This window comes from Trachypithecus francoisi, unplaced genomic scaffold, assembly GCF_009764315.1.
Source record: "Trachypithecus francoisi isolate TF-2019V2 unplaced genomic scaffold, Tfra_2.0 Lachesis_group0, whole genome shotgun sequence".
Taxonomy (NCBI): Eukaryota; Metazoa; Chordata; class Mammalia; order Primates; family Cercopithecidae; genus Trachypithecus; species Trachypithecus francoisi.
This window is the reverse complement of record NW_022681453.1, coordinates 61,389,712-61,414,972: the sequence shown is the minus strand read 5'-3', so window position 1 is coordinate 61,414,972 and position 25,261 is coordinate 61,389,712. Positions and strand designations below refer to the sequence as shown.

The 25,261-nt window shown below is 49.1% G+C and overlaps 1 protein-coding gene across 5 annotated transcripts in view; it reads right to left on the bottom strand.

Moving 5' to 3' along the window:
• The window catches only part of MGLL (monoglyceride lipase), a 134,440-nt gene that overhangs the window by 84,191 nt on the left and 24,988 nt on the right, over positions 1 to 25,261 (bottom strand). For all 5 annotated transcript variants that reach the window (XM_033210893.1, XM_033210895.1, XM_033210894.1 and 2 more), the window contains exon 3: positions 8,393 to 8,499. In XM_033210893.1, coding sequence (XP_033066784.1) covers positions 8,393 to 8,499 — 107 coding nt within the window. The remainder of the gene's footprint in view (positions 1 to 8,392; positions 8,500 to 25,261) is intronic.

Here is a 25,261-nt window from a genome sequence, read left to right as displayed (position 1 = left end):
ACAGCACACAGCAAGTCTCTCCCAGCATGGTGGCCCGAAGTCCTCCCCACACTCCCTGCCTTCACCTTGCAATCTGTCTTCACGCAGCAGCCTCGGGTCGTTCAGAAACCACACACATCACAGCATATTGCTCCCCTGCTTGCAGCCCTCCCTCCAGTGGCTTCCAACATCCCAGAGTAGTCTCTGCTCCTCCTCCTTGGGCCCATAAGGCCCCTAACCATCACTGCTCACCGGCTGCTTTGTCTAAGCTCTGGCCATCCTGGCTTGCTGGCGACCTGGGAGCACCCAGCTAGCCCCTGCCCCCGGGCCTATGCACTAACTGTTCCCAGCTCTAGACTCCCTCTGCCACCTGGACCTTGGCAAGAACGGGTCTATCTGACTGCCACAGCCTCTTGAAAGGCTTCCCGAACCGCTGGGCAGAGGGAGCCCCTCTCCCTGGCAGCCGCCTGCCTCTTGCCTACCCTGCACTTGGCAGGACATAACATTTCTCCTTATTCACTCATGTCTGCCTGGCTCACTGCTGGACTTCTGTGCCTAGAACAGTTAGGAGTGCAGTTGGGCACTCAGTGAATATCAAAGAATGAATGAAGAAGAGTTCCTTCACTTGAATGCTCTTTCTCTGTATTTCCCTGTTCAATCTCACCTCCTTGAGGAAGCATCCTTTTGAAGTCTGGGCCAGAACTTTCTTTTTTTTTTTTTTTTTGAGATGGAGTCTCGCTCTGTCACCCAGGCTGGAGTGCAGTGGCCGGATCTCAGCTCACTGCAAGCTCCGCCTCCCGGGTTCCCGCCATTCTCCTGCCTCAGCCTCCCGAGTAGCTGGGACTACAGGCGCCGCCACCTCGCCCAGCTAGATTTTTGCATTTTTTGGTAGGGACGGGGTTTCACCGTGTTAGCCAGGATGGTCTCGATCTCCTGACCTCGTGATCCGCCCGTCTCGGCCTCCCAAAGTGCTGGGATTACAGGCTTGAGCCACCGCGCCCGGCCCAGAACTTTCAATAGCTGCAATGTCTCCCTGCACCTTGCTTTGCAGGTGAGCTGGCAGGTGCTGCATGTCTAATAGATGCCTGGTGTTGTGTATGGTTTTATACACACAGTCTCTCAGGGGTCCTTAGCAGCAGCAGCAGCAGCATCACCCCCGGCGGCCTGTTAGAAAAGCATAGTCTTGGGCCCCACAGCAGACCAACTGAATCTGAATCCTGGGGTGGGCCCAGCCATCTGGCTTTCCACAGGCCTTCCTGGGGATGCTGCTGCCACTGGAGTTTCAGACCCTGTGCTATCTCATTTCGCCTCCACGGCCACAGAGCAACCTTGTTATTATCACGGTCATCATTTTACAAATGAGCAACTGAGCCGCATGGAGGTTTTTGTTTTGTTCAACAAAGAGGCAAATGACCTCATATCAGAGAGGGCACACGAACTCATATCCGAGGTTGACACCAAATAAACTCAACAGACTTTCATCAAAGGTGGAGCATTCACTACGCTTAATAGTGAATGAAGAGGGAAGAGGAGGAGGCAGGGAGAGGAAGGGAAGGAGCTGGCAACAGCAGAGACCCTGCGGGTCTCAGGGTGGCATGGTCCACTCTCCCACACTCTATGAGTTGCAGCAAGTTCACTGTCACCCACCCTCGGAGTTGGGCCCCCATGAACTCTTGAAGCCTTAAAGGGCAACTCACTCTGTTATTTTAATTCTCATATTTATTAAGGCAAGAAAAACGGTTAACGCATTTTTCAAACGTTTCAAACAAAAATATATTACTTGTAACCGATGGCAGTTTATTTTAGAATACTTCCAGCAAGAGACCTTGACTCAAATCTGTCTCCCTGGGTGAAAAACACTCGTATACAGTTATTCCCCCTGAATTTCCTAAATACTCTTCTGACTGGATAGGACCCACCCGCCAAAAAGAACCACGCTTAACTGCCGCCCACAGACATTACCTCAAAACTTCCTCTTCTCACATGCTCCAGCTGAGTTAAAACATACACACACACACACACACACACACACACACAGCCCTCTTTAACACTTTCCCTCAAATATTTGCAGATAATTAATTCACTGTTAATCAGTTGAGGATGGTTCCTTTATACTCTGTAAATACAGAGGAGGCTTCTCTGGCCCCAGCAAGTGCGCTTGGAGCCGAGCATGTGCGTTAGGAAGTCAGGAGGCTGCTCCCTGGGGAAGGGCCCTTTCCAGCAGGACTGCAGGGAGCGGGCCTGCTGGCGCCTTCCAAAGTGAAATGGGCTTCAGATTCCTGCCGTCTCTCGCAGCAGCACCCCCCGGGTGGGGCCGTGTGTGCCCTCCTCTTGGAGTCCTCCTGGCCCCCTGGGGGTGAGACGGGGCCCTTCTGCCTGCGTGGAAGGCCGAGGGGTTTCCAGTGAGTCACTGCAGCAGCTGGCAGACCCAGGGACCAAGAGAACGCCAGCCCCGGTTTTCTCCCTGCTATATTTAGGATGTTGCAGAAAATCCCATCTCTGGTGTCCCCACCTGTTCACCCATGGCAGCAGCCCCTCTGTTTCTGCCTGCCCATGCACCTCTCCCTCATGGGCCCTGCCCTGGGGCCCCTCTCCTGAGAATCTCCAAAGTCTCCTGGTGGCCTTCCATCCTTCCAGGCCCCAGAGTCCTTCCCAATAAATCCTGTCTTCACCGGCTCCAAACTGTGCCTGTGTGGCCTCCTCTGCTTGGTGGTGGTTCTCAACCTGGGCTGCATACGAGAATCGCCTTGTGTATCTTTTAAAATCCTGATGCCCAGGTCACACTAAAGACCAACAAATCAGGATCTCTGAGGGGTAGGGGAGGGGGAGTCCAGGCTTAAGGATTTTTTGACTCCCCAGTGATCCTGACCGTAGCCAAGGTGAGAATCATGGCTCTTAATGATCGGAGCCCTTCTTCCTGCTGACAAGCTTCCACTCTCCCTACAAGACCTGGCCACCCTGCCGGCCCTCCAGGCACTGAGGATGCCTTGAGCCCCGGAGGTGCCACACCCCTGTCCAAGCTGCTGGCCTTGTGGTGCCTCTGTCTCAGCAGTGCCTCCACGGCACTTACAGGCTCTCCACCTGCTTGGTCACCAGACTCAGGTCCAGTGGCCACATTGCTGGACCCTCTCCTCATTGAGGAGACCGGCAGTGCCCTGCTTACATGGATACCTCAATGTGGATGTTCTACCCTTAATATTTAAAGCATTTCTGGTCTGATCTATTTCAGCTTATAAACTCTTCCAGTCATTCAACAAACACTGGTGATGCCTCCACTTCCTGCTCAGTCCAGGAATGGACTGCGCTGTGCAAAGATGACGAGAAGGTTCTTGGGGGAGGGAGACAAGTGAATGGACAACACAGTGTAAGACACTGTCTTTGCCTGCCTGCAGTAGCTGCCTTGGCCTGAAGGAATAGTTCCCACACAGGATAATACATGCTATAAAAAGCTATGCCCTTAGAGAGGGACTGCTTGCTTTCTCTGGGGAAGACAGGTCATGTTCTCATTAGGACAACAGTTACTGTGTCCACGCATTTCTCCTTGCTTCACACCTCACCCAGAACAAACACCCAATTAGGAACTTCAATCAATACTTATTAATGATGTCAATACTAATAGCCTTCACACCAAAACCTTCAGAAAGAACACAAGGATGGGTGAGAAGAAAGAAAACCCTGTGAGTGAGTTGAAATGCCCAGAAAATACATAAAGTAGAAACAATTGGGGAAATGCTCATTTAATAATAAACCTGGGAGTGTGGCGTGGCAGAGATGGATAGCCATCAGTAATGTCCATTCTCTGTGTCTACCTTACCAACAGAAGTTTCTGTTGTTTGGCTCAGTAGTTAACAGATTACAGTTCCTGCCTCCCTTGCAGCTAGGCAGAGCCCTGTGAACAGCGCTGGTCAATGTGGTGTGGCTAGAGTCTTCCAGGATTTCTAAGGAAGGTTTGCGTTCCTTAGAAATCCTGGAGCCCAGCCCTTTTTCTCTGTCACTTCCTGCTTCATCTACCTGTTAAAACATGAGGCCGGAGGCAGTGCCCACACAGATGAAAGCCACATGCTAAGTAGTACCAGCTGAGCAAACTACAGATGGAACCCTGGGCACTGATGGTGCCATGGAGTCCTTGTACCTGTCTCAGACGTCACGTGCCCTGGAAGAACACGAAACTTCCCTTTGCTAACATGTGCAATGAGAATGGGTCTGCTTGACTATACACCCACAGGTTCCTCACTTATAAAATGGGGATAATAAGAGTAATTGTTATGAGAAATTAGAGATCATATGAGAAAATTGCCCAGTACAGAGCCTGGCATGCAGTTGACACTGAATAAATGACAGGAATCACAGTTTTCACTGCTGGCAAGCTGTTCAAACCCATGAGGTCATTCTGTACAAATTCTGAGGTTAAAATGGAAAATAAAGTTAAATTAGATGCTTATTGAACATGACTGTGAGCCCACCAATCTACCAGGCATGCTGGAGACACAGCCAGACTGCCACAACCACAGCGCCTAGAGGTTTCTGTCTGAACAGTGAAATACTATAATGCATTGAGCAGCGAGACCCATGGTAGTAAAATCAGTTAGCGTCAGATTTACAGAAGCCAGTGTTTCCATAAATTGTGTCATAGAAACTGGCAGTGAAACCACCGTAGGCAGCTCTGTCTACTTTGTAAAGCATTTTCCTGTCTATTGCTTCACCGTATCTTCAGAGCAGCCTGTGCAGGCCTGAGGGGTGACCCAGCCCACTCAGGGCAGCCACACTGGGACAAGAACCTAACTCCCAGCCTCAGTCCTGCTGGTCTTGCTCAGAGCCGTGGGGTCACGCCCACCTGGGTACACAGCACAGCAGCCGGTCTACATTGTAGCTGGAGGGGACTTGGACAGGGCAGAGTGAAGGGGAAGAACGCAGCACACACTGCTGGGCCCTTGATGCATTATCTCACAGCAATCTGTCAAATAAATGCCCTGACATTCTCCCAATATTTGCTTTATTTCAAATTTTTTTTGAGACAGGATCTTGCTCTGTCCCTCAATCGTCTGCCATAGGACAGCATTATCTTGCCCATTTGGTAGATGAGAACATTAAGACTGGCGATAGTTAAAAAAGGTCCAGATCACACGGCTTGGACTCCCTGTTGAGTGGGCCCTGGACTGGGTGTATTAGTGTCTGAGCCCTTTTGCTGTCTGGGATGAAAGCTGCAGTAGCATGCTTCCAGCAACACCCTGGAGTGCAGATGACAACATGGCTAAAGACATCAGAGGTTTGGACATTGGAGCCCGGAGGTGTCATGGGCCCTGCAGCAGTGTTTTTAGTTCTGTTTTTAGTTTTCAGTGTATCTCCAATGGGCACAATAAATACCCTGAAAGTCTCCCAATATTTGCTTTATTTATTTATTTTTCTTTTTGAGACAGGATTTTGTACTTTCCCCTCGGCTGGGTACAATGGTGTGATCATGGCTTACTGCAGCCTTGAACTCTCAGGCTCAAGTGATCTTCCCACCTCAGCTTCCTAAGTAGCTGGCACTATAGGTACATACCATGGTGACCAGCTAATTAAAAAAAATTTTTTTTTTGTAGAGACGGGATCTCACTCTGTTGCCTGTGCTGGTCTCAAACTCCTGGCCTCAAGCGATCCTTCCACCTGAGCCTCTCAAAGTGCTGGGACTACAGGTGTGAACCATTGCACCTGGCCTGCTTTATTTAAATTTAAAACTATGTTGGGCTGGGCACGGCGGCTCACGCCTGTAACCCTGGCACTTTGGGAGGCCGAGGAGAGTGGATCACCTAAGGTCAGGAGTTCGAGACCAGCCTGGCCAACATGGTGAAACCCCATCTCTACCAAAAATATGAAAATTAGCCGGGCATAGTGGCAGGCGCCTGTAGTCCCAGCTACTCAGGAGGCTCAGACGAAGAATCCCTTGAACCTGGGCGACGGAGGTTGCAGTGAGTTGAGATCACGCCACTGCACTCTAGCCTGGGTGACAGAGTGAGACTCCATCTCAAAAAAAAAAAAAATAAAAATAAAATAAAAGCTATGTTGGAAAGAATGCAGTCCGCATAGATCTCTGTAGGCATTTGTGCCTGGAAACATTGGTATACAGTAATACATTTTTTTCTCAGAAAAGTCTAGACAGCTGTGACTGTAATGGAGCAGCGCAGGAACTTACATAACCTCAGCAATGCATCAGGTGACACACCGTGGATTCCAGGCCTTATTAAATAAGAGGGTTTGCTGTTAAAATGCTGAACAGTGAAATACTATAATGCAATGAGCAATGAGACTCATGGTAGTAAAATCAGTATGCGTCAGATTTAGCATCCATTTGCTCCTCTCCCTCCCCAACCTTCTCAGGAAGTTTTGACCTGGGTTCAAATCCTTCCTTCTTCACTTACTAGCACATTTCTCAGCGAGAAGGAAATACAGCCAAGATCACGAGCCACCAGTACCTGCATCACCAGCCTGCACAAGATCCCCGAAATGGCAGCCCACTTACTTGGCTTCCTTCTACTAAGCAAGCCACAGTCATTTTCATCCATAGACAACAAAAGTCACACACGCAAGCCAACAGGGTTCATTTCTTGAATCAAACACTTTCCTTAAACACTTGCCAGGGAGATTTCCATGAGTCATTCAAAGAGCTTGAAACAGGTGAACACCAACAACCACTTTCGTACTATATTTAGAATGTCACAGAGAGCTCTGCCTCAGCTTTAGATGTTATTCTGGAAACATCAAAAGGTGGGCTGTTTCTTTTCTCCCTTTATTCTAAAAAAGGAGGCTTTTAAAATTGTTTCTCCAAGTGCCACAGTCAGACAAAATAAACAAGGAGCAACATTTACTTAATCCCACAGATTTGGCCAAGTTTTATCCGATAAGAAGGTGGTTACTGCTAAGATACAAAATAGATTCTTGGGACTCTAGCTGCATAGTACAAATATTTTTTGCCTTCAGGATGTCTCTAGAACATAACGATGATGAGTGTAACAAATTTTAAAGGATGCAAATGCAATAGGAAAAAAAATTCCTATCTGAGGCTTTTACATGTAAGAAGTAACAAAGTTAATAATGACACAGTCCCCATACTAAAAGCCTCAGAGATAATCCTCAAATATCATTCCTCAAACAGTCTCACAAATATTACTGGGACAGTTTGCAAAGCACTAAAGAACGTCACAACTATGATAAGAAAGAATTAGTCAATACTGTCAGTTATGAGGACGCTTGTATATATCCAGCTGAATAAGAGCTCCTGGCAAATCACATTTGCAGCTCTTTACCTACAGAATGTCCCAGCAAGCTTTTCACCTCCCGTGCAGCTTCTCTGTACAGAGAAGGCTTTTCTGCATTTACAAGGACTCCCAGGCCTTTGTCACTGCTCCCCTGCCCCTCTTTCCAGAGACATCACTTAATTATTATCAATATTCAAATCAGATAAAACAGAAGCAACATTTCTGGATCTGGGTCACAATTATAGAATTTTACAATGAAGCTTTGGGGAAATCACCGTGTTTAGTCACAGGGAAGTCTTAATTTTCAAAAGTGTTAGGCAAAGAACTAAACTGGGAGACTTCCCAGCCATAGAGAATGTTGCAAACATGATTATGAAACTACGTACTGACTCAGGCAACAATCACTGGATTTTGACAGTTGTGGATTTTGCTACAGGACAAAGAATCAAAGACCTGGCCTGGGGTTGTGTGTGTGTGTTTGCGTATGGATGTATGTTTATGCATGCATGTATATGTCTATATGTATGTATGAATGTGTGTACATGTGTGTATGCGTGTGTGCACATGTGCATGTATGTATGTGTGTTTTATGTGTATGTGTACAGGTACAGGTGTGCATGTGTGGGTATATATGTGTGCATGTGTATGTGTGTGCACATATGTGTATGACTATATGCATGGGTGGGTGTGTGTCCCTGTATATGTATGTGTGTTGGGTTTTCTTGTGACCAATATGGCCTGTTGAGGCTTCTACTATTCTCCTGGTCTGAAATGCCTGGTAAACCTCGTGTGGTTAAACTGGGATTTACATTGCACTTGAACTGACTACATCATGTCCATTTGAGGGCACTTGGAGAAAAACCAGGGCCCATTTTGAGAGAAAGCACGTTACAAATGCAGGAAAGAATTCCTTGGCCTCGGGTAAGTTCTGAGATAAACATATCCGACTTTGTTTTCCAGTTGAGGTTTCTAATCAGCCTGCATTCAGTCTCAGACGCTACAGAATCTGCCCCTCAGACATTTTTTTTTGTTTATGTAACTACATTTTTTTACTTAGAAACATCCATGGGGAATAGAAGAATTGAGAAGGAAGGATGCTGGCGGTGAGATGGACTAGAGAGGGAGATCTCCAAATTGTCAGGGCCCGGCCAGCTCTGACGGCGCCCTGGGACACTCACCATGGTCGTGGGCGAACACCAGCAGGTCCAGCCCCATCAGCATCTGAGCCAGCTCTTCATAGCGGCCACAGTGCTCTCCGGCTCCGTGGGACACAAAGATGAGGGCCCTGGAGAGAGGAGAAGGGAGCCTGGTTAGGAAAGCCCAGATGGGGCTAGGCGTGGTGGCTCACGCCTGTAATTCCAGCACTTTGGGAGGCTGAGGCGGGCAGATTGCCTGAGCTCAGGAGTTCGAGACCAGCCTGGCCAACATGGTGAAACCCTGTCTCTACTAAAATACAAAAAAATTAGCCAAGCGTGGCAGTGTGCGCCTGCAGTCCCAGCTACTTGGGAGGCTGAGGCAGAAGAATTGCTTGAACCCAGGAGGCAGAGGTTGCAGTGAGCCAAGATGGCGCCACTACACTCCAGCCCGGGTGACAGAATGAGACTCCGTCTCCAAAAAAGAAAAATCCAGATGGCTGCCACTGTGCTGCAGCAGCACCAGAGCTTACACAACCTCAGCAACACCAGGAGCCACACCACGGGCTCCAGGCGTTGTCAAATTAGAGGAGTTTCTGTCAAAATGCTGAACTTCAGAGTCACGCAGAATGGAGCCCAAATCCCCGCTCTTCCTGTGCGCTCCTCAGGCAGAGCTCTGGTCCCATGAAGTTTCATTTCTTCGCCTGTAACATGGTAAGAATAGCATCACTCTGCGGGTGCTTGTGAGGCTCATGGGAGCTAATCAATGCCAATGGCCCAGGCAGAGTGCTGGCGCAGGGCAGGCAGGTCCTACACCACGGTCTGCTTCCTCCCTCCGGGGCGAGTGCGGCGGCATTTAGATTCCAAACTATCCAATTTTCGAGACCTATATTCTTAGCAGAAGACCCACGGAGAGCTAGAGTCTCCTTCAGGCACGGAGTAAATGCCATGAGGGATACCCAGCAACTTCTGCTGCTGCTAATGGTGATGAGGGGAGAGTGGAGGGGGAGGAGAACAAGCTGCCACCTTCCTGAGCATTTACTATGCACCCGTTCCTCTGCAACTCCACATGCAAGATTTCTAACCCTCCAGTCATCAGATGATTTATCTTCTTTACAGATGAGAGTGAAACGCATAGAGGTTAAGTCAGTTGGGCCAGGCAAGGTGGCTCATGCCTATAATTCCAGCACTTACGGAGGCTGAGGCAGGCAGATCACTTGAGATCAGCTTGGTCAACATGGTAAAACCCCATCACTATAAAAAATACAAAAATTAGCCAGGTGTGGTGGCACACACCTGTAATCCCAGCTACTTAGGAGGCTAAGATTGCAGTTGCAGTTGAGCCAAGATTGTGCCACTACACGCCAGAGCGAGACTCTATCTCAAAAAAAAAAAAAAAAAAGAAAGTTAAGTAAGTTGTCTAAGTCACACGGCAAGTTGGCAAAACGCCATTCACAGTATGTTACCACTGGCTTTCTGGTCTCCAAGAAGCTGCTGTAGGGCTCAGAACACAAGCCATGGAGTCAGGACAGATGTTGCCTCGGCGGAGGCCCCCAGTGCCTCATCTGACAACCTCTCCTGGGCCTTTCTGCTTGGCCCTGGCCTCTCCGCACACCCCCGCTGACCGTCACTCTGGTTCCCCTGTTGACTGCCTGCTTCCTAATGCCCCCACCTAGACGTCAGCCCACAACCCTCTGAGGACTGGACCCCAGAGCTGTATCCCAGCCGAGCGACATGAACAGGGGCCCAGCTGAGGACACAGACACCTCATTCTACAACTGTGTTCTTCCTATGACTCTTTTCGGCCAGGTTGTGTAAAGGCAGAATGGCACCAGTTTGTTTTATGGTGCTTCAATTAGCCCCATTTTTCAAATCACCTTTGCCATCTGTCCTTTTCCTTTTTCCTTCCTTTTTCCTAAAAACAGCAGAGGAATGTTCATGCCTTCTTCACTGCTCCATGGAATGCCCAGCCACCTCCACTCGATCAGATGTGTACTTGTGTAAATGACACCTGCCCGCCTCACATTTCTGGGGTTGGCTGATGGGATTTCTTTCCTGCATTTCCCTTGGCTACTGAGGAGCATGGCTGGAACCTCTAACCAGTCAGCATCTTCCGTCTTCAAAAGGGGCTGTGCTTCCAGAAGGGATAGCTTAAATACTTTAACCCCCTTTGGGAGCACAACCACTGCTGTCATAATTCAGGCTACTGTTAATGCAGACAGACAAGTTGTTGAGCTGGATCATGCAACTCTCCAGCCTCTCACCGCAGCCAGGGGCCACCCAGCAGAAAAGGACTTTGGGGTTCCATTTAGCAACCAAAGAAATGGCACAAGACATTGCCATTATGCCTGGAATTGCCTGTCAAGAGAATCCAGCACCAAGTCAATATGTGCAAAAACATGTAGTCTCTCACTCTACAGCAATTCCTTCTAATCCAGAGGTTCTCAACTTTGGCCACATATTGGAGTCACCTGGGGAGCTTTCAAAAAGGCTGATGCCTGGGTCCCATCCCCAGGGGACCTCTGGGTTTAATTGGTTTGAGGTTAGAAAAGCTCCACAGTGGCTCCGATGTACAGCCAAGGTGGAGAAGCACCTGTTCTCATCACAGTGTTGAGCTTAGGCCATGGTGCTGCTCAGAGGCTAAGTGGAACTTAAGCATGGTGAGAATGCAGCCAATCTCCCTGGGGAGTATGCTGGGTAGACCACGGGTTCTAGCCATAAAGGTTGACCGATATAGCTATCCCACTGCAGGCGGTGGGGGCCACTGCCACCCTTCTCTCTACACAGGAAGAGCCCGTTGGCAGCACCTGCAGGCTCAGTCTTCCACAGCCCCACACTTCCACCCCCAGGCCTGGTCAGCACCCTGAGAACCCATCATTGGACACCTGGACTCATTCTGATCTTCAGCTTCTGTTGTGGTAAGTAGGTTTCTCCTTAGTGCCTGGATTTAGATCCTGCCTGGACCCCGATTCTGATAACCCAATCTCCCCTTCCCCCTGGCTGCCATATTTACATGTTCCCAGGACCTTAGTGTGTTTTGTAAATCTGTCCAGCAAAGTGAAATCAAATCACGTTACTCTTCTGCTTTAAGCCTTCCAGAGACTTTGCACTGCAACAGAACAAAGCCTGTCTGCCTCTGAAACACCTCTTCCCCTCTGCCCTGCTCCCAAGTTCCGAGGCCTCCTTTCTGGTGCCCAGATGGGCCAGGTGACAGTGTGCTGTTAAATGTTTAACAACTGGGGGTGGGGGTGGTCCTAGGGTTCCTCCGCCCACTGCAGTGCCCAGGGCAGAGCCTCCTGGAAGCCCGCCTGTGCTGTGCTTACTGGCACCAGGGTTTCCACGTGCTTCACCTCACCCCCTGTGAGCACACCCCTCCTCCTGCGAGACCTTCCGCCTCCTTCCCCACACACCTGCTGCAGGCGGAGCCACTGCTGCCGCTCCTTCCTCTCTTCAGACCTCTTCCCAGCCTGGCCCAGCCCTTCCCAGCTTCCCGCCCTGTTGCCATGAACACAGCCGGCCATATCCTGAGCTATGTGTGTCTGCATTTGTCTCTCTGGGTAAATGGACAGACCCCAGCTCCAGGCTTCCTGATGGAAGGTCACACTCACCACTGGATGCTGGGTGCTGCGTGGAAGCTTTCCCTTCAGGGTTTTACAAAACATTGTGCTTCTATTTCTGCTCTAAAAACATACATGACTGAGCACTGAGAAACCCAGATGTGGAGGAAATGCACATCCCAGTTGCTGGGAGGCTATGAACAGAGAGCAAAGTTCAGCCAGAACAACCTGGTTGGACTCCCAGTGTGACCATGCAGGACCCTGGGCAAGTTGCCTGATGGCCCTCAGCCTATCTCCTTGGTGTTGAAATAGAAAGAATGTGATGGCAGCAACAGTGGGTCCTACTTTCCTTCAGCTGAGTCTGCAAATGTGAATGAGAGCTTATTATGTGCCAGGTCCCCGGGACACTGAGATGAACAAACAACGTTGTCCCTGCCCGCACACAGCTTGCAGTCGCTCAGCAGAGAACACATGTGTGAGTGTGTACTGTGAGGAGCACTGTGAGCACCACGAGAGGGTCGACAGAGGAGGGAGCCTGACCTAGACTCCAGGGAATTGCCAGGGAAGGCCCCTGAGTGTCTGAGTGACTGGGAGCTGTCCTGGTGCAGAGGTCCTGCTGGGGACACACAGGTGTGCCTATTCCAGGCACAGAAGGAAGGCCCTGAGTCCAGAACACCGTGTGGAGGAGGAAGGTGAGAGGTGCACAGAAGGCTGGGTCCACAGCCCCAGGGGCAGCAATGGGGCGCTGGAGTTCTCCTCTGTGCAGAGGATGGTACTCAGCAGGGCAGCGACCTGATCTGACTTCAGCTTTGTGAGGACTGCAGGGCTGCTGTGAATGGAGTGGGAGACGAGAGACAACATTCATCAAGGGGCTGACAGGGCCCTGAACAGGTGCCAAGGAAAGTGGTTGGTTCCTGCCCTTCCTCCCTTGCCGGTCTGCAACCTCAACAACACACAGCAGCAGAAAATTAGCAGAGCCATTTATGCAGACAAGGCAATACCCACAGCAGCAGAAATTAGGTTGCAGAGGAGGCTGGCTAAGATCTTTTTCCTGGAACTTCTTTAACGGCTGCAGCCAGTTGGGAGCCAGTCGTTCAGGGAGAAGGCAATGACTGTGGGAGGGGCGCCCAGCCCCAGAAGCAGATGGCCTGCCTGGCATCCAGCCCCGGGAGGTGGGGCAGCTCCCAATAAAGCACACGCAGCCCTGGAGATGAACAAGCCGCAGAGCCTCTCAGAATGTACAAACCAGGCTACTTTATCCTCTCCATCGAAAAACGAATGCCCCCTTTATGCCTTTGTTCATTAATCAGGTGACCTAACCTCTCACCTGTGCCTCAGTTCACTCACCTGTGAGGTGGGGACAATCCCAACACCACCCGCTTCGGAGAACGACGTCACAAGGTAAACAAGGAAATGCGGATGGGGCAGGGGTCTTGTCTGGGCTAACGAAAGGCCCCATCACTGTCCGCTAGGAAGCCCTTTGCTCCAGTGGCACAGGTGAGCCACTTGCCAGGTGAGTCACTTGCCATGTGGAGGTATGGGGTGAAGCTCTGGCCCTCCCATGAGCCAGTTCCTAGACCTCCGTGGGCCTCAGTTTCTCCACCTGAGACACAGGAACACTGCAGCCTCCTCCCAGGGGTTTGGAGGTAAAATGAGACAATGTGTGTGCACGTGCACCGAGGCCCTGCAGCTCAGGATCCAGGCTTCTGCCTTCATGACCATCTGCTCTGCCTCACCTGCCTCCTGCATGAGGAGGAGGATTCGGGGCCAGGGACAACTCACATTCTCATGGTCACTGCCAGCCCCATGGGCAAGACGCCTGCAATACACCAGCAGCCACGACTGCCTTGAAAGGCAGAGACCAGAGCTGAGATGAAAGGGGTTCACCTCCACCAAAGGGGCTGGCCTGTCCTGGCCAGACTCCGGACTTGGCTGGACTTGTTGGCCCCCGACTGCTCATCCACAGAGTGGGGATGACGGTGCCTCCCTAGGAGGCCGCCAAGAGAATTAAAGGGACAGTCCCCTAGAGCACGCGGAACGGCCAGCACCGAGGGGAAAACGCTAGCCTCCTTCCTGCCTGACCTTGTCGAAGCAATGCCAGGCTCCCTTAAAGGAAGAATGGAATGCCCAGCTGAAGGAACGTTCTGTTCATTTTCTTAGAAAAAATCAGGAAAATGAATGTTTTGTTGGAGGAAATGTATGGTCAGAGGGATACAGTGTTCGTTCCTACCACTAGATGGGTGTGGATGCTGCCAGTCCTGGACGAGGGGAGCCTCAGGGACGCTAGTCCCACGACCCTTGGGGTGTCCTCGCTGGAGGGGTGGGAGCATCGCCTGCCTCTCCAGGGCAGTGTCTGTTCTTGGTTCTTGCTTATTCCAGAGCATCCCACTCATTCAACTGGATCCCTCACTTCATCCTCCACTTCTACCAAACTCCTTCCTGCCAAATTTTATGACTTTGACAAATTTGACCAGCACGTCTGCCGTCGGGGCTGCGTGTGGGCTTGTGAGAGTGAGTTGGATCCCTTTTCAGTAACTAAAGCAGGAGCATGATGGCTCTGTGGAAGCCCAGATCTAACTTGTCCTTCCTCTTGGAGTTCCAGGGGGCTTTGGTTCCTCTCTGTCTCTGGCAGGGCTCCCGTAGCGACAGTGCGCAGGGGACAGAAATAGAACAGAGCCAGTGAAGGAACTAAAATCTCACAGAGGAAACTAGAAATAGACTTCTTTGTATAATAAAACAGATCAATAACGCCTGCCTCCCAGGGAGGGCCTTTGAGAGGACTGATTGAGAGAATTTATGGAAAATCACCAGCATGCTGCCTGGTGCAGAGTTAGGCATTAAATAACAGCCAGGGCTGACAGCTGACACCTTAGCCAGATACAGGTCAAAGTGTGTTATTAACTCATTTAACCCTCACAGCACCCCCATGATGTGGGTACTCTTATTTCCCATTTTACTGATGAGAAAAGTGAGGTCCAGAGGCTGGACAACTTGCCTGAGGTCACACAGCTAGCAGGTTTTGAGCCCAGCAGAATTTTAACTCAGCCAGGCCGGCTGGTAAGTCTGCCTTCTTGATCACTATAATTAAATAATAAGACAACACCATGTAATGGTCAGGTTGTGCCCCAAAGGCCCCTCACCCTGACCAGCTTATCCTCTCTCTGGTCGCCTGCCCCGGCACCCCTACCCTACCCTGTACTCCAACCACAGGGAAGGACGTGTGGTTCCTCCACACCGTGCCTCTGTATATGCTCCCATGATTGGGCAGAGGCCTGTTCTTGCCCTCTGTGCACTCTGCAGTCCTTCCACACTTCCCCAGCACTGAGTTAGGTGCACCCTCCTGGGGCCCTGCGATACTCTGTTCATGGCTCGTATCCAGAGTTCATTGTCTAGGGTATGTAGACCCTGTGTTCTTTGAGAAGAGATCATGTTTTATTCATTCATCCTGGTGTTCTGTCCCTGGCAGCCGGCACTGCCTCTGCTCCATGAATGCCGAACGAACGAATGAATGAAATACATCAGAGATAGGAGAGACAACTGTGGGCTGGAACAGTCATGAAGCATTCCTGGAGGGCTACAGACCACTCCCACAGTGCCCAATGGTTTTGAAAGCACTCAATGCCCCAAGTTAAATCCCTTTTTGCTTTGCCTGGCTAGAGAGGCTTCTGATACCTGCAGCTGAACCTGGTTATTCAAACGCTCCAGTGGAGAGGTGGGAGTTCTTCCGGGCTCAAGAGGGGTGGGGGGATGTGAAAAGGGCATTAAAGGTGGGGCAGGAGGGGGTGGAGTGGCAAGGGACACAATGCCCTGAGGCTCGTGGTGGCCAGGAGGAGCTGGGTGTGAGTGCGAGCAAAGCCCAGCCATGGTGGGAGGAGCCGCTGTGGATCATCCCCTGTGGGCTCAGCTTCAGGAGACCTGGGCTAGAATGTGAAAAGGCCCAGGACCCATCTATGGCTGGAAGGAAAATTTGAGATTTGGGAACACAATGGGAATTAGACTCATCATCCCTGACACCCAACACAATCTTAGCTTCTTCTTAAAAGGCATATTTTTGGGTGGGTGAGGTGACTCACGCCTATAATCCCAGCATTTTGGGAGGCCAAGGTCGGGGAAGACTACTTGAGGCCAGGAGTTTGAGACCAGCCTGGGCAACATGGTGAGACCCCATCTCTACAAAGACATTTTAAAAATTAGCAGAGTGTGGTGGTGCAGCTACTTGGAAGGCTGAGATGGGAGGATCACTTGAGCCCTGGAGATGGAGGCTACAGTGAGTCATGATCATGCCACTGCACTCCACTCCAGCCTGGGTGACAGAGCAAGACCCTGTCTCAAAAAAGAAAGAAAAGAAAGAAGGAAGGAAGGAAGGAAGGAAGGAGAGAGAGAGAGAAAGCAGACCTTTAATAGAGGCATTTTTCAAGAAGAAAACAAAATTGTAACCATAATAAAACAAAGCCATGGCACAGGTAAGCATTCTTTGATCTAATACTCTTTCAGAATGGGCACAACTCAGACCCGGAACAACTTTACATCCAGCATATTTGACCACAAATGCTGCCACCCACCTCAAGCTATGTATTTTTTTTTTTTACTATCATAAAACACTACAAATCAGAAGCCCTTGGTTACGCCAAGGTGGGTAAAGTGACAATCACCCTAATTAGTGGTAAGTATGCTCGTTGATTAAGAAGCAGTATCCTGTGGGCTGGGGCCCTGGAATCAGAGTCTTTGGACTTGAATCCTGGATCTGCCCCTGACTGGCTGCAGGCCTAGGTGACAAGTGACTCAATCGCTCTGTGTCTCAGTTTCCTCATCTGTGAAGTGGGTACTAATGGTAGCACCCACCTCCCAGAGGCTCCGTGACGATTACATTGGTAATGAGTGAAACATGAGCCCAGTGTGCGTCGGAGCACTCAACCCACATGAGCTAACATCGTCTTCCCAGATGTGATCTCGGCATTACGTAACATTCTAAGCCATTTGACAAATTAGGAATTGGGCATGGAGCTCTTAAGTATTTAGCCAAAAATGCACACATGCCAAGCTTGGAGGGAGGGAGATCTGATTTGAAGACCGCCTTTCTTAACCAGTACACTACATTGCCTGTCGTGGACAATTTACCCCCACTGTGACCTCATGGCAGCAGGAGATGAGATGGAGAGAGGGGTGATAGATTGGAGAATCCTGAAATAAAGGCACTGTTAGTCCTTCCTTTCTTCCTTCCTTCGTCCGTCAGGGGTTTACTAAGCGTACTTTGTGAAGCCACATCAGAATCCTGAGTTGAATGAGACCCGGTCCCCTGCCCTTAAGGAAGTCGCATGGGAAATAATTTCCCTGACTCCCTATTTTCCCATTAGCACAGCCTGACACCAGCCTGCCCCGCAGCCTCTTGCCTCCCCCACGCTGAAATGCCTGGATTTCTAGCTCAGCTCTCCTACTCAAGTCCAGCCAGCCTGCCCACTTCCTGAGGGACCCCAGTCTAGGGGCCTGATCCTTCTCCCGCTCACACTGACAGATCCCACCAGTTCCCCCGCGGGCTGGTGTGGGAACCTGCTCTGACGGAAATCCCAGGGGGTAGCCAGCCCCAGTGCGGCGAGGCCCAGTCCTCCATGTCACCCAGTCCTCCATGTCACCCAGTCCTCCATGTCACCCAGTCCTCCATATCACCCGTGCCACTGAGACTGCAGCTGAGGTTGCACTGTGCCTGCCCAAAGTGCGGGCTTAGTTAGGGTGTGGCCAGCCCAGTGTCTGGGGAGGCTTCCTCTTCCTTTGGTGCAAATGCCCTGCTGAAACAAGTGGTCCCAGAAATAGGAGAAAACTGCAGAGCCTGACTCCCAAATTCCCTGTGTGAGGAGCTTTACCTTTCAGTATGAGCTTTCTTCAGATCACTGAAAGATCAGAATCCTAAAGGAGCCTGAAAGCTCCTCCCGCACACCCCTCTGTCCCAGGCACTAGAGGGCCACCCTGCCTCCTCTCTCCCTCCTTTCTTTCTCATTTCTTGCTTGTCTTTGAGCCATCCTGCTCGAAAGCTCTCTGAGAAGCATCTGCAGCCTCCAGGCTAACCATAGTCCAACTCACATTTCGTGTCCTGATGATTCTACGTGGTTGCAGTTGATTATGTTTTGTGTATATTGGGAGTATCTGTGCATCTCTAAGCTCCGCCTACCCTGACCCCTACCCGAAAAGGGGAGGAATGCTTATTGAGCTAAGTGCTTTACATATGTCATGCTGTGGACTGAATTCCGTAATTATATCATCCCCAGCCTCCTCCCAAAACTGTGAAACAGGATGCTCAAATATTAACATGGGCTGTTTATCTCAGTTTTGAACTCTTGAGGCCAGGAGTTCCTTCCTCACCTTTTATGGAAATTCCTTGAACTGCACTGGCTCCCTCAAGGCAAGAGGAGCATGAATCCTTTAATATTGCAGCATCTGTTGAGCGCAGTGACTCACACCTGTAATCCCAGCACTTTGGGAGGCCGAGGCGGGTGGATCGCCTGAGGTCAGGAGTTCAAGACCAGCCTGAACAACATGGTGAAACTCCATCTCTACTAAAATACAAAAATCAGCCGGGCGTGGTGATGAATGCTTGTAGTCTCAGCTATTCGGGAGGCTGAGAAAGGAGAATTGCTTGAACCCAGGAGCAGAGGTTGCAGTGAACCAAGACGGCACCACTGCACTCAAGCCTGGGCAACAGAATAAGACTCTGTCTCAAAAAACAAATGAACAAACATGCAGCGTCCCCACCCCCAGAGGTCACTCACTAAGTTCAAATCTATGTTTAGGTCTCTCTCTCTAGAAGTTTACATCTATCAATCTGGCTTTCAGATACTTGTGTTAAATCAACCCATTCATTTTTTTTCATGCCCAGACCAACACTACAGGCAGAAGTCCATTGCTATGGTCCACACATGCACCTCTAAGATCTGAGGGACAGGGGTTCAAGAAAGGCTGGAGGAACGGCAGTGGGCTTGCTGTGTGATGAACCCTGCCTTGTTATTTGAGAAAGTCACTCACAGCCTCAAGTGTCTCACTTGGAAAACAGGAATAATAATCCCTGCCTTGGTGGGTCGCAGTGGCTCACGCCTGTAATTCTAGCACTTTGGGAGGCCAAGGTGGATCGCAAGGTCAAGAGATCAAGACCATCCTGGCTAACATGGTGAAACCATGTATTTTGTAAAAAAAAAAAAAAAAAAGAAAGAAAAAGAAATCCCTGCCTTGCAGAAAAGCTTTGAAGATAAAAAGCCGCTGGTGGGTACCAGTTCACTTCTCTTGGCTTCCTCTCCTTCGTGTGCATGTTAGGGTTTCCTCAGCCAAGCCACTGGAGACCATGCAATGCTATGCAGGCCCTTGGGAAGACTGCTCCAGACAGCCTCTTTAGACACATGGCAGGTTTTCTGGCCTGTGTTTTGCTTTTTAGCACATCTCGTTCCCATGAAGCAGGCACATCTGGGCAGAAACTGATGGGTTCCAATCCCACCCAGGAGCCATGACTCAAAATATTTTTTCTTGGGAGCAATGATGTTGATTGTCAGCCTACCTAAGTCTGAAGGAACTCTCCATTCCTCCTTGGCTGTGAGCCAGATGGAACTCTTCCCAGCTCCAACATGTGAACCACAGTGGCTCCACCAGAGAAATTAAGCGATCAGAGTGGACCCAGGCACCTGGCAGAATGGCACCTGCCCTGGACTTCGGCTGACTCAGCAGCTCCCAGGCCACATTCAGGTCTCACTCTGTAACTTGCATGAGTCTAGGGAGAGGCAGCGAAGGGCCTGGCTTGTCAGAATTGCCCAAACTGGAAGTTAAAAATCCCCAATTGGCATAAATCCTAATAAATCAAAACATTAGAAAAATGGGTTGTGTGTGAATATAATTTATTTTAAGAATGATAACAGTAACATATTTTGAGAGCCTATGGGCCAGGCACCGGGCTAAGGGCTCTCTATTCACAATCTCCTTCCCCATAATTAGAGAAGCTCTAGATCCCACGGAATCTTTTCAGATGTCAGTTTCTACCCCTCTGCATAAGTGGGTCTTATTTTATAGATAACAAGTTTTCTTCTTTTTTTTTTTTTTTTGAGATGAAGTCTTGCTCTTGTCCCCCAGGCTGGAGTGTGATGGAGCGATCTTGGCTCACTGGAACCTCCGCCTCCCGGGTTCAAGCGATTCTCCTGCCTCAGCCTCCTGAGTAGCTGGGATTACAGGTGCCTGCCACCATGCCCAGCTAATTTTTGTATTTTTAGTACAGACGGGGTTTCACCATGTTGGCCAGGCTGGTCTTGACCTTCTGACCTCAGGTGACCTGCCTGCCTCGGCCTCCCAAAGTGCTGGGATTACAGGCGTGAGCCACCGCACCTGGCCAAGTCTTCTTGAAGTGTGTTGGAAGTTACTGGAAATTTTCTAAGTATCTTGAAGTAAGGCTGTCTTCTATGATGTAAGACTATCTTCTGATGTAAGACTATCTTCTATGAGGTCAGGTTGTCTTCTGTGATATAAGGCTGTCTTCTGGCCAGGTGTAATGGCTCACACCTGCAATCCCAGCACTCCCGGAGGACAAGGTGGGTAGATCACTTGAGCCCAGTAGTTTGAGACCAGCCTGGCCAACATGGTGAAACTTCGTCTCTACTAAAAATACAAAAATTAGCTGGGCATGGTGGCGTGTATCTATACTCCCAGCTCCTCAGGAGGCTGAGGTGAGAGAATTGCTTGAGGTCAGGAGCGCCAGATCAGCCTGGCCAACATGGCACAACCCTTTCTCTACTAAAAATACATAAATTAGCTGGGCATGGTGGCATGCTTTTGTAATCCCAGCTAGTAAGGAGGCTGAGGCAGGAGAAGGAAAAAAGACTGTCTTCTATGAGGTAAGACTATCCTCTATTATGATGCCAGACTGTCTTCTATGATGTCAAATTGTCTTCTATAAAGTCAGGCTGTCTTCTATGATGTAAGGCTGTCTTCTATGATATAAGGATGTCTTCCATGATGTAAGGCTGCCTTCTATGACATCAGACTGTCTTCTATGATGTAAGGCTGTGTTCTATGATGTCAGACTGTCTTCTGTGACATAAGGCTGTCTTCTGTGATGTCAGACTGTCATCTATGATGTCAGACTATCTTCCATGATGTGGAACTTTCTTTTATGATGTAAGACTCTCTTCAATGATGTAAGATTCTCTTCTCTGATGTAAGACTGTCTTTTATGATGTAACACTGTCTTCTATGATGTGAGACTCTCTTCTATGCGTCCTATGTAGGCCTCCTCAGAAGGATACCCATCTCCTTTGGGCTACAGAGTCTTTCAGATTTCTATTGAGTTTTGATCTTTTGCTCATCCTTTTGGAAGAAAGTTAATGTGTGTCTAGTATTAGAAACTGAGGTAGTTAAGCTACTATGAAAAGTAGTTTGGAGATTTCTCAAAGAACTGCAAACAGAACTGCCACTCAACTCAGCAATCCCATTACTGGGTATATACCCAAAGGAAAATACATCATTCTACCTAAAAGACACCTCCACTCACTCGTATGTTCATGACAGCACTATTCATGATAGCAAAGACATGGAATCAACCTAGGTGCCCATCAACAGTAGATCGGATAAAGAAAAGGTGGTACGTATATGCAACGGTATACTATGCAGCCATAAAAAGGAACGATATCATATCCTTTACAGTAACACGGACGCAGCTGGAGGCCATTATCCTAAGCAAATTAATGCAGGAACAGAAAACCAAACATGGTGGGTTTCTGCATGTTCTCACAAGTGGGAGCTAAGCATTGAATACACATGGACATAAAGTTGGGAAAAACAGACACTGGGAATTACTAGAGGGAAAAGGGAGGGAGGGGGGAAGGATTGAAAAACTACCTATTGGGCACTATGCTCAATACCTGGGTGAGGGGATCAATCACACCCAAAACTCAGCATCATGCAATAAACTCATATAGCAATGTACATGTATCCACTGAATCTAAATAAAAGTTGATGCTTTAAAAAAAAAAAAAAAAGCTGAGGTGATGATGAGGTTGCTGTCCAGACCTTTCAGCCCAGATGAAGCAAAAGGCTTAGAATTACCCTAAGTAGTGACTTAAAAATTATGTTGAGGAGGAGTAACTAATGTTCCTGGTGAATTTATAAAGTGAAAAAAGTATGCCACCAAATCCGCACATATGTAATATTGAAGAATGCACACACCAACTCACACATATAATTTATGTGTGCTTAAAAAGGAATATGGGTCATTGCAAAAAATAGAAAAATATAGATGAGCATAAAGGAAAAAGCAAACTCCATCCACAATCTTATCAGCCAGTGATAACAATTATGAACATTATGATGTATTTCCTTCCAGGTTCTTCTTTTCCAAATATATTAAAATTCATTTGTAATTATTTATACATTATATGTTTCTTTTAAATCCTGCTTTTGATTCCTTAACATCTTTCCATGAACATCTTCCCATGGAAATAGCATCAACACTTACTTCCAGAGTTTCAGTGAGGTTGAATGGAGAGAACATTGGAGAAAGCCCCCTCCCTGCCCCACAGCTCCCTGCACAGAGCCCAGAACTTGGGAGGCATCTTGAAAGTGGCTAATTACAAACACATGGCATTTGGGCCACTGTCCCTGCTCCTGAACTCAAAGCAGACATTACTAACCAATCCCAGTTCCCTTTTCTGAGGAACCCAGAAGCTCTCTGACCCTTTTTCAGCACCACACTCTAGACAGTCACATACTATCTTCCTACATTGGGGCTTGGCTTTGAGAAGCCTAATTCTGAGAATCTTCAATTCACAATTTCCCTGCAGGACTATGTCACCACTACGTAGAGATTCAAGCCTTTAGTGCACAATGAATCTGCAGTTGGATCTTTCATATTTAGCTTGGGCTGTCATTAAAAAAGCACTGTGGAGCCAATGCATTAGGGTTGCCAAAATCAGTCTGGCTTCAAAAACTCCTGATTAAGTATCCAGTAGATGAGAAACCTCCCTGCTAGTGGTAGGGCAGAATTTAGTTTGAGACCAGTCCATCTTGACTCCTGGGTCAGCAGGACATAAGAACACTATCATACAATCCTCAAAACAGTAATGTACTGCAGCCAATGGTGCCCTATGGTGAGTGTCACAAGATGTTTAGAATCGTGCACTGAACCTCAGCAAAGCTCTCCCAGTGTAAGGATAATTAAATGCTAAAGTAGGCCTACCCTGAAGTTATTCAACTAGAAAATTACAAGCCACAGCAAAGATGTATTTCCATATAAATGTGCAAAAGCAAATCCAGCATCCACCAGCCTGAAACAGAGGGGGACGGACGGACAGCCTGGTGCATTTACCACCTAATTTATCATGCTGCTAACATCTCTCTTTGGGCACTTATCACATTCCCCCGGGGCCAGTGCCTGCCTTACCCAGCCTGCTAAGCTGGTGGCAGAGGAGAAGCCTGTGATGCCATGTGGTCCCCAGGCACAAGAGGCCATGCTGTGCCACACATGTGACTGTCACTGTTGGCTGACTGACCACATCAAAATCGTCTCTCCAGTTGTCTCTCACCATCCCTCTGCAGAGGGTATATCCCAGGACTGCGTTCCACTCTGCTTCTGGGACATTCTGTGTGGTTGTCCCTGAGAACACCCGGGCAAAGCTGAGAATCCTCCTGGCTTTTTGCAGGCAAAGAAAAATGTTCCTGAGGCAAATAAGGGAACCACGTCTCCTAAGTAATATTCCTCTCCACCTGTCAAGACTCAGGCTAGTCTTGCTCTGCATGTAGCCTATTTTCTGAGCTGGAAGGCTCCTGAAAATAGAAATTCAGGGTGAAAAGATGGAGATGCAACACAATCCTTTTATTATGGCTGTCTGTGATTCCTTATTTATATGCCTAAGACTATATATCCAGAATGTCACTAGAATCCTCAAATATTCCAGATTAGAAAAACAAACAACATAAAAATGAACTTTTTTGTTTTGAGACTTGGTCTTCTTCTGTCACCCAGGCTGGAGTACAGTGGTGCAATCATGGCTCACTGCAGCCTCAAACTCCCGGGCTCAAGCAGTCCTCCCACCTCAGCCTCCTGAGTAGCTGGGACTACAGGCGCAAGCCACCACTGCCTGGCTGATTTTTATTTTTTGTAGAGGCAGGGTTTCACCATGTTGCCCAGATTGTTCTTGAATTCCTGAGCTTAAGTGATTCTCCCACCTGGGCATCCCAAAGTGCAGGGATTACAGGCATGTGGGCCTACCATACCTGGCCCACTGTACCTGGCCCAAAATTCTTCATATAGCATATACCTCTCCAATGTATCTCCAACCTTCATCTCCAACTCTGCCTAGGTTGATGTCATCCAGAACAGCAAAAGGTGTGTGACATTTCATTGTGAAATAGATATAGGTATTAAAAAGTACAAACAACTGATCTGTGCAGGTCAAATAATCATGACAGGTGGAAACCCACGTACCTACTAACAGCCGAAGACACAGAGCACATGCCAGCACCTTGCAAGCACAGTGCGAACCTTTCTCCCTGCAGGAGCAACCCACTGTCCAGAGTTTTGTGAGAATCACTCTTTTGCTTTTCTTCTTATCTATGTATGTAGGAAAGCAGGAGCCTGTTCAGGTTCTCTATGCATCAGACTAGCCCATGAAGTGAATTCTTGGGGTGCCACAAAACAGGCAGCACATCCCTCTGAGCTCCCACCTTTAGCTTCAGCCTCTGCTTTGCTCTGAGTCATAGTCCTGGGGCTCCGAAGTACCCAGCTGGGACCCCAGGGCCCTGTTCTTGCCTCTGTGGCCCCTGCCTGTCCTCCTGCCCCTGGACTCTGCTCCTGGACTCTGGGTTCCAGGACTTCCTCCTTGGACAGGCCCTTTGCTGAGTCCTCACTTCTCTTGGATTTGTTCTTTCCGTTCCCTCTGCTGTCACTCCTGGCCCTTATTACCCCAACAGCCTGAACAATCCCAATAGCCTCCCAACTCCACACCCTGCCCCCCATTTCCCCCACTCAAATCTGTGCTTACACACAAATGCCATATTCTTGTTGTGTCAACAGCCAAGATCACTGATGGCTCTGCTCTTACATCATCTCTCTGCACCTTTGCTGTGGCCTCTCCTCCACTCAGGATGCCCTTCCCGTCCTCCTCACCTGCAGGAAGGTTCCTATCGGTAGGAGGCTGGGCTCCACAGCCTTCCCAGGTACCCCAGTCACTGGGGCCCTGGTCAGGGTGTGCACAATGAAGTGAGGTCACAGGTGGTGCGGCCAAGCTGGAGAGCATCCGAGGGAAGCTAAAGGCAGAGCAGGGGAGCAGTCTCAGGAGCACTGCCTTTCAAGCCTGAAGCCAGATTCCCACAATGAAGGGAGAACTTGGAGCCAAAC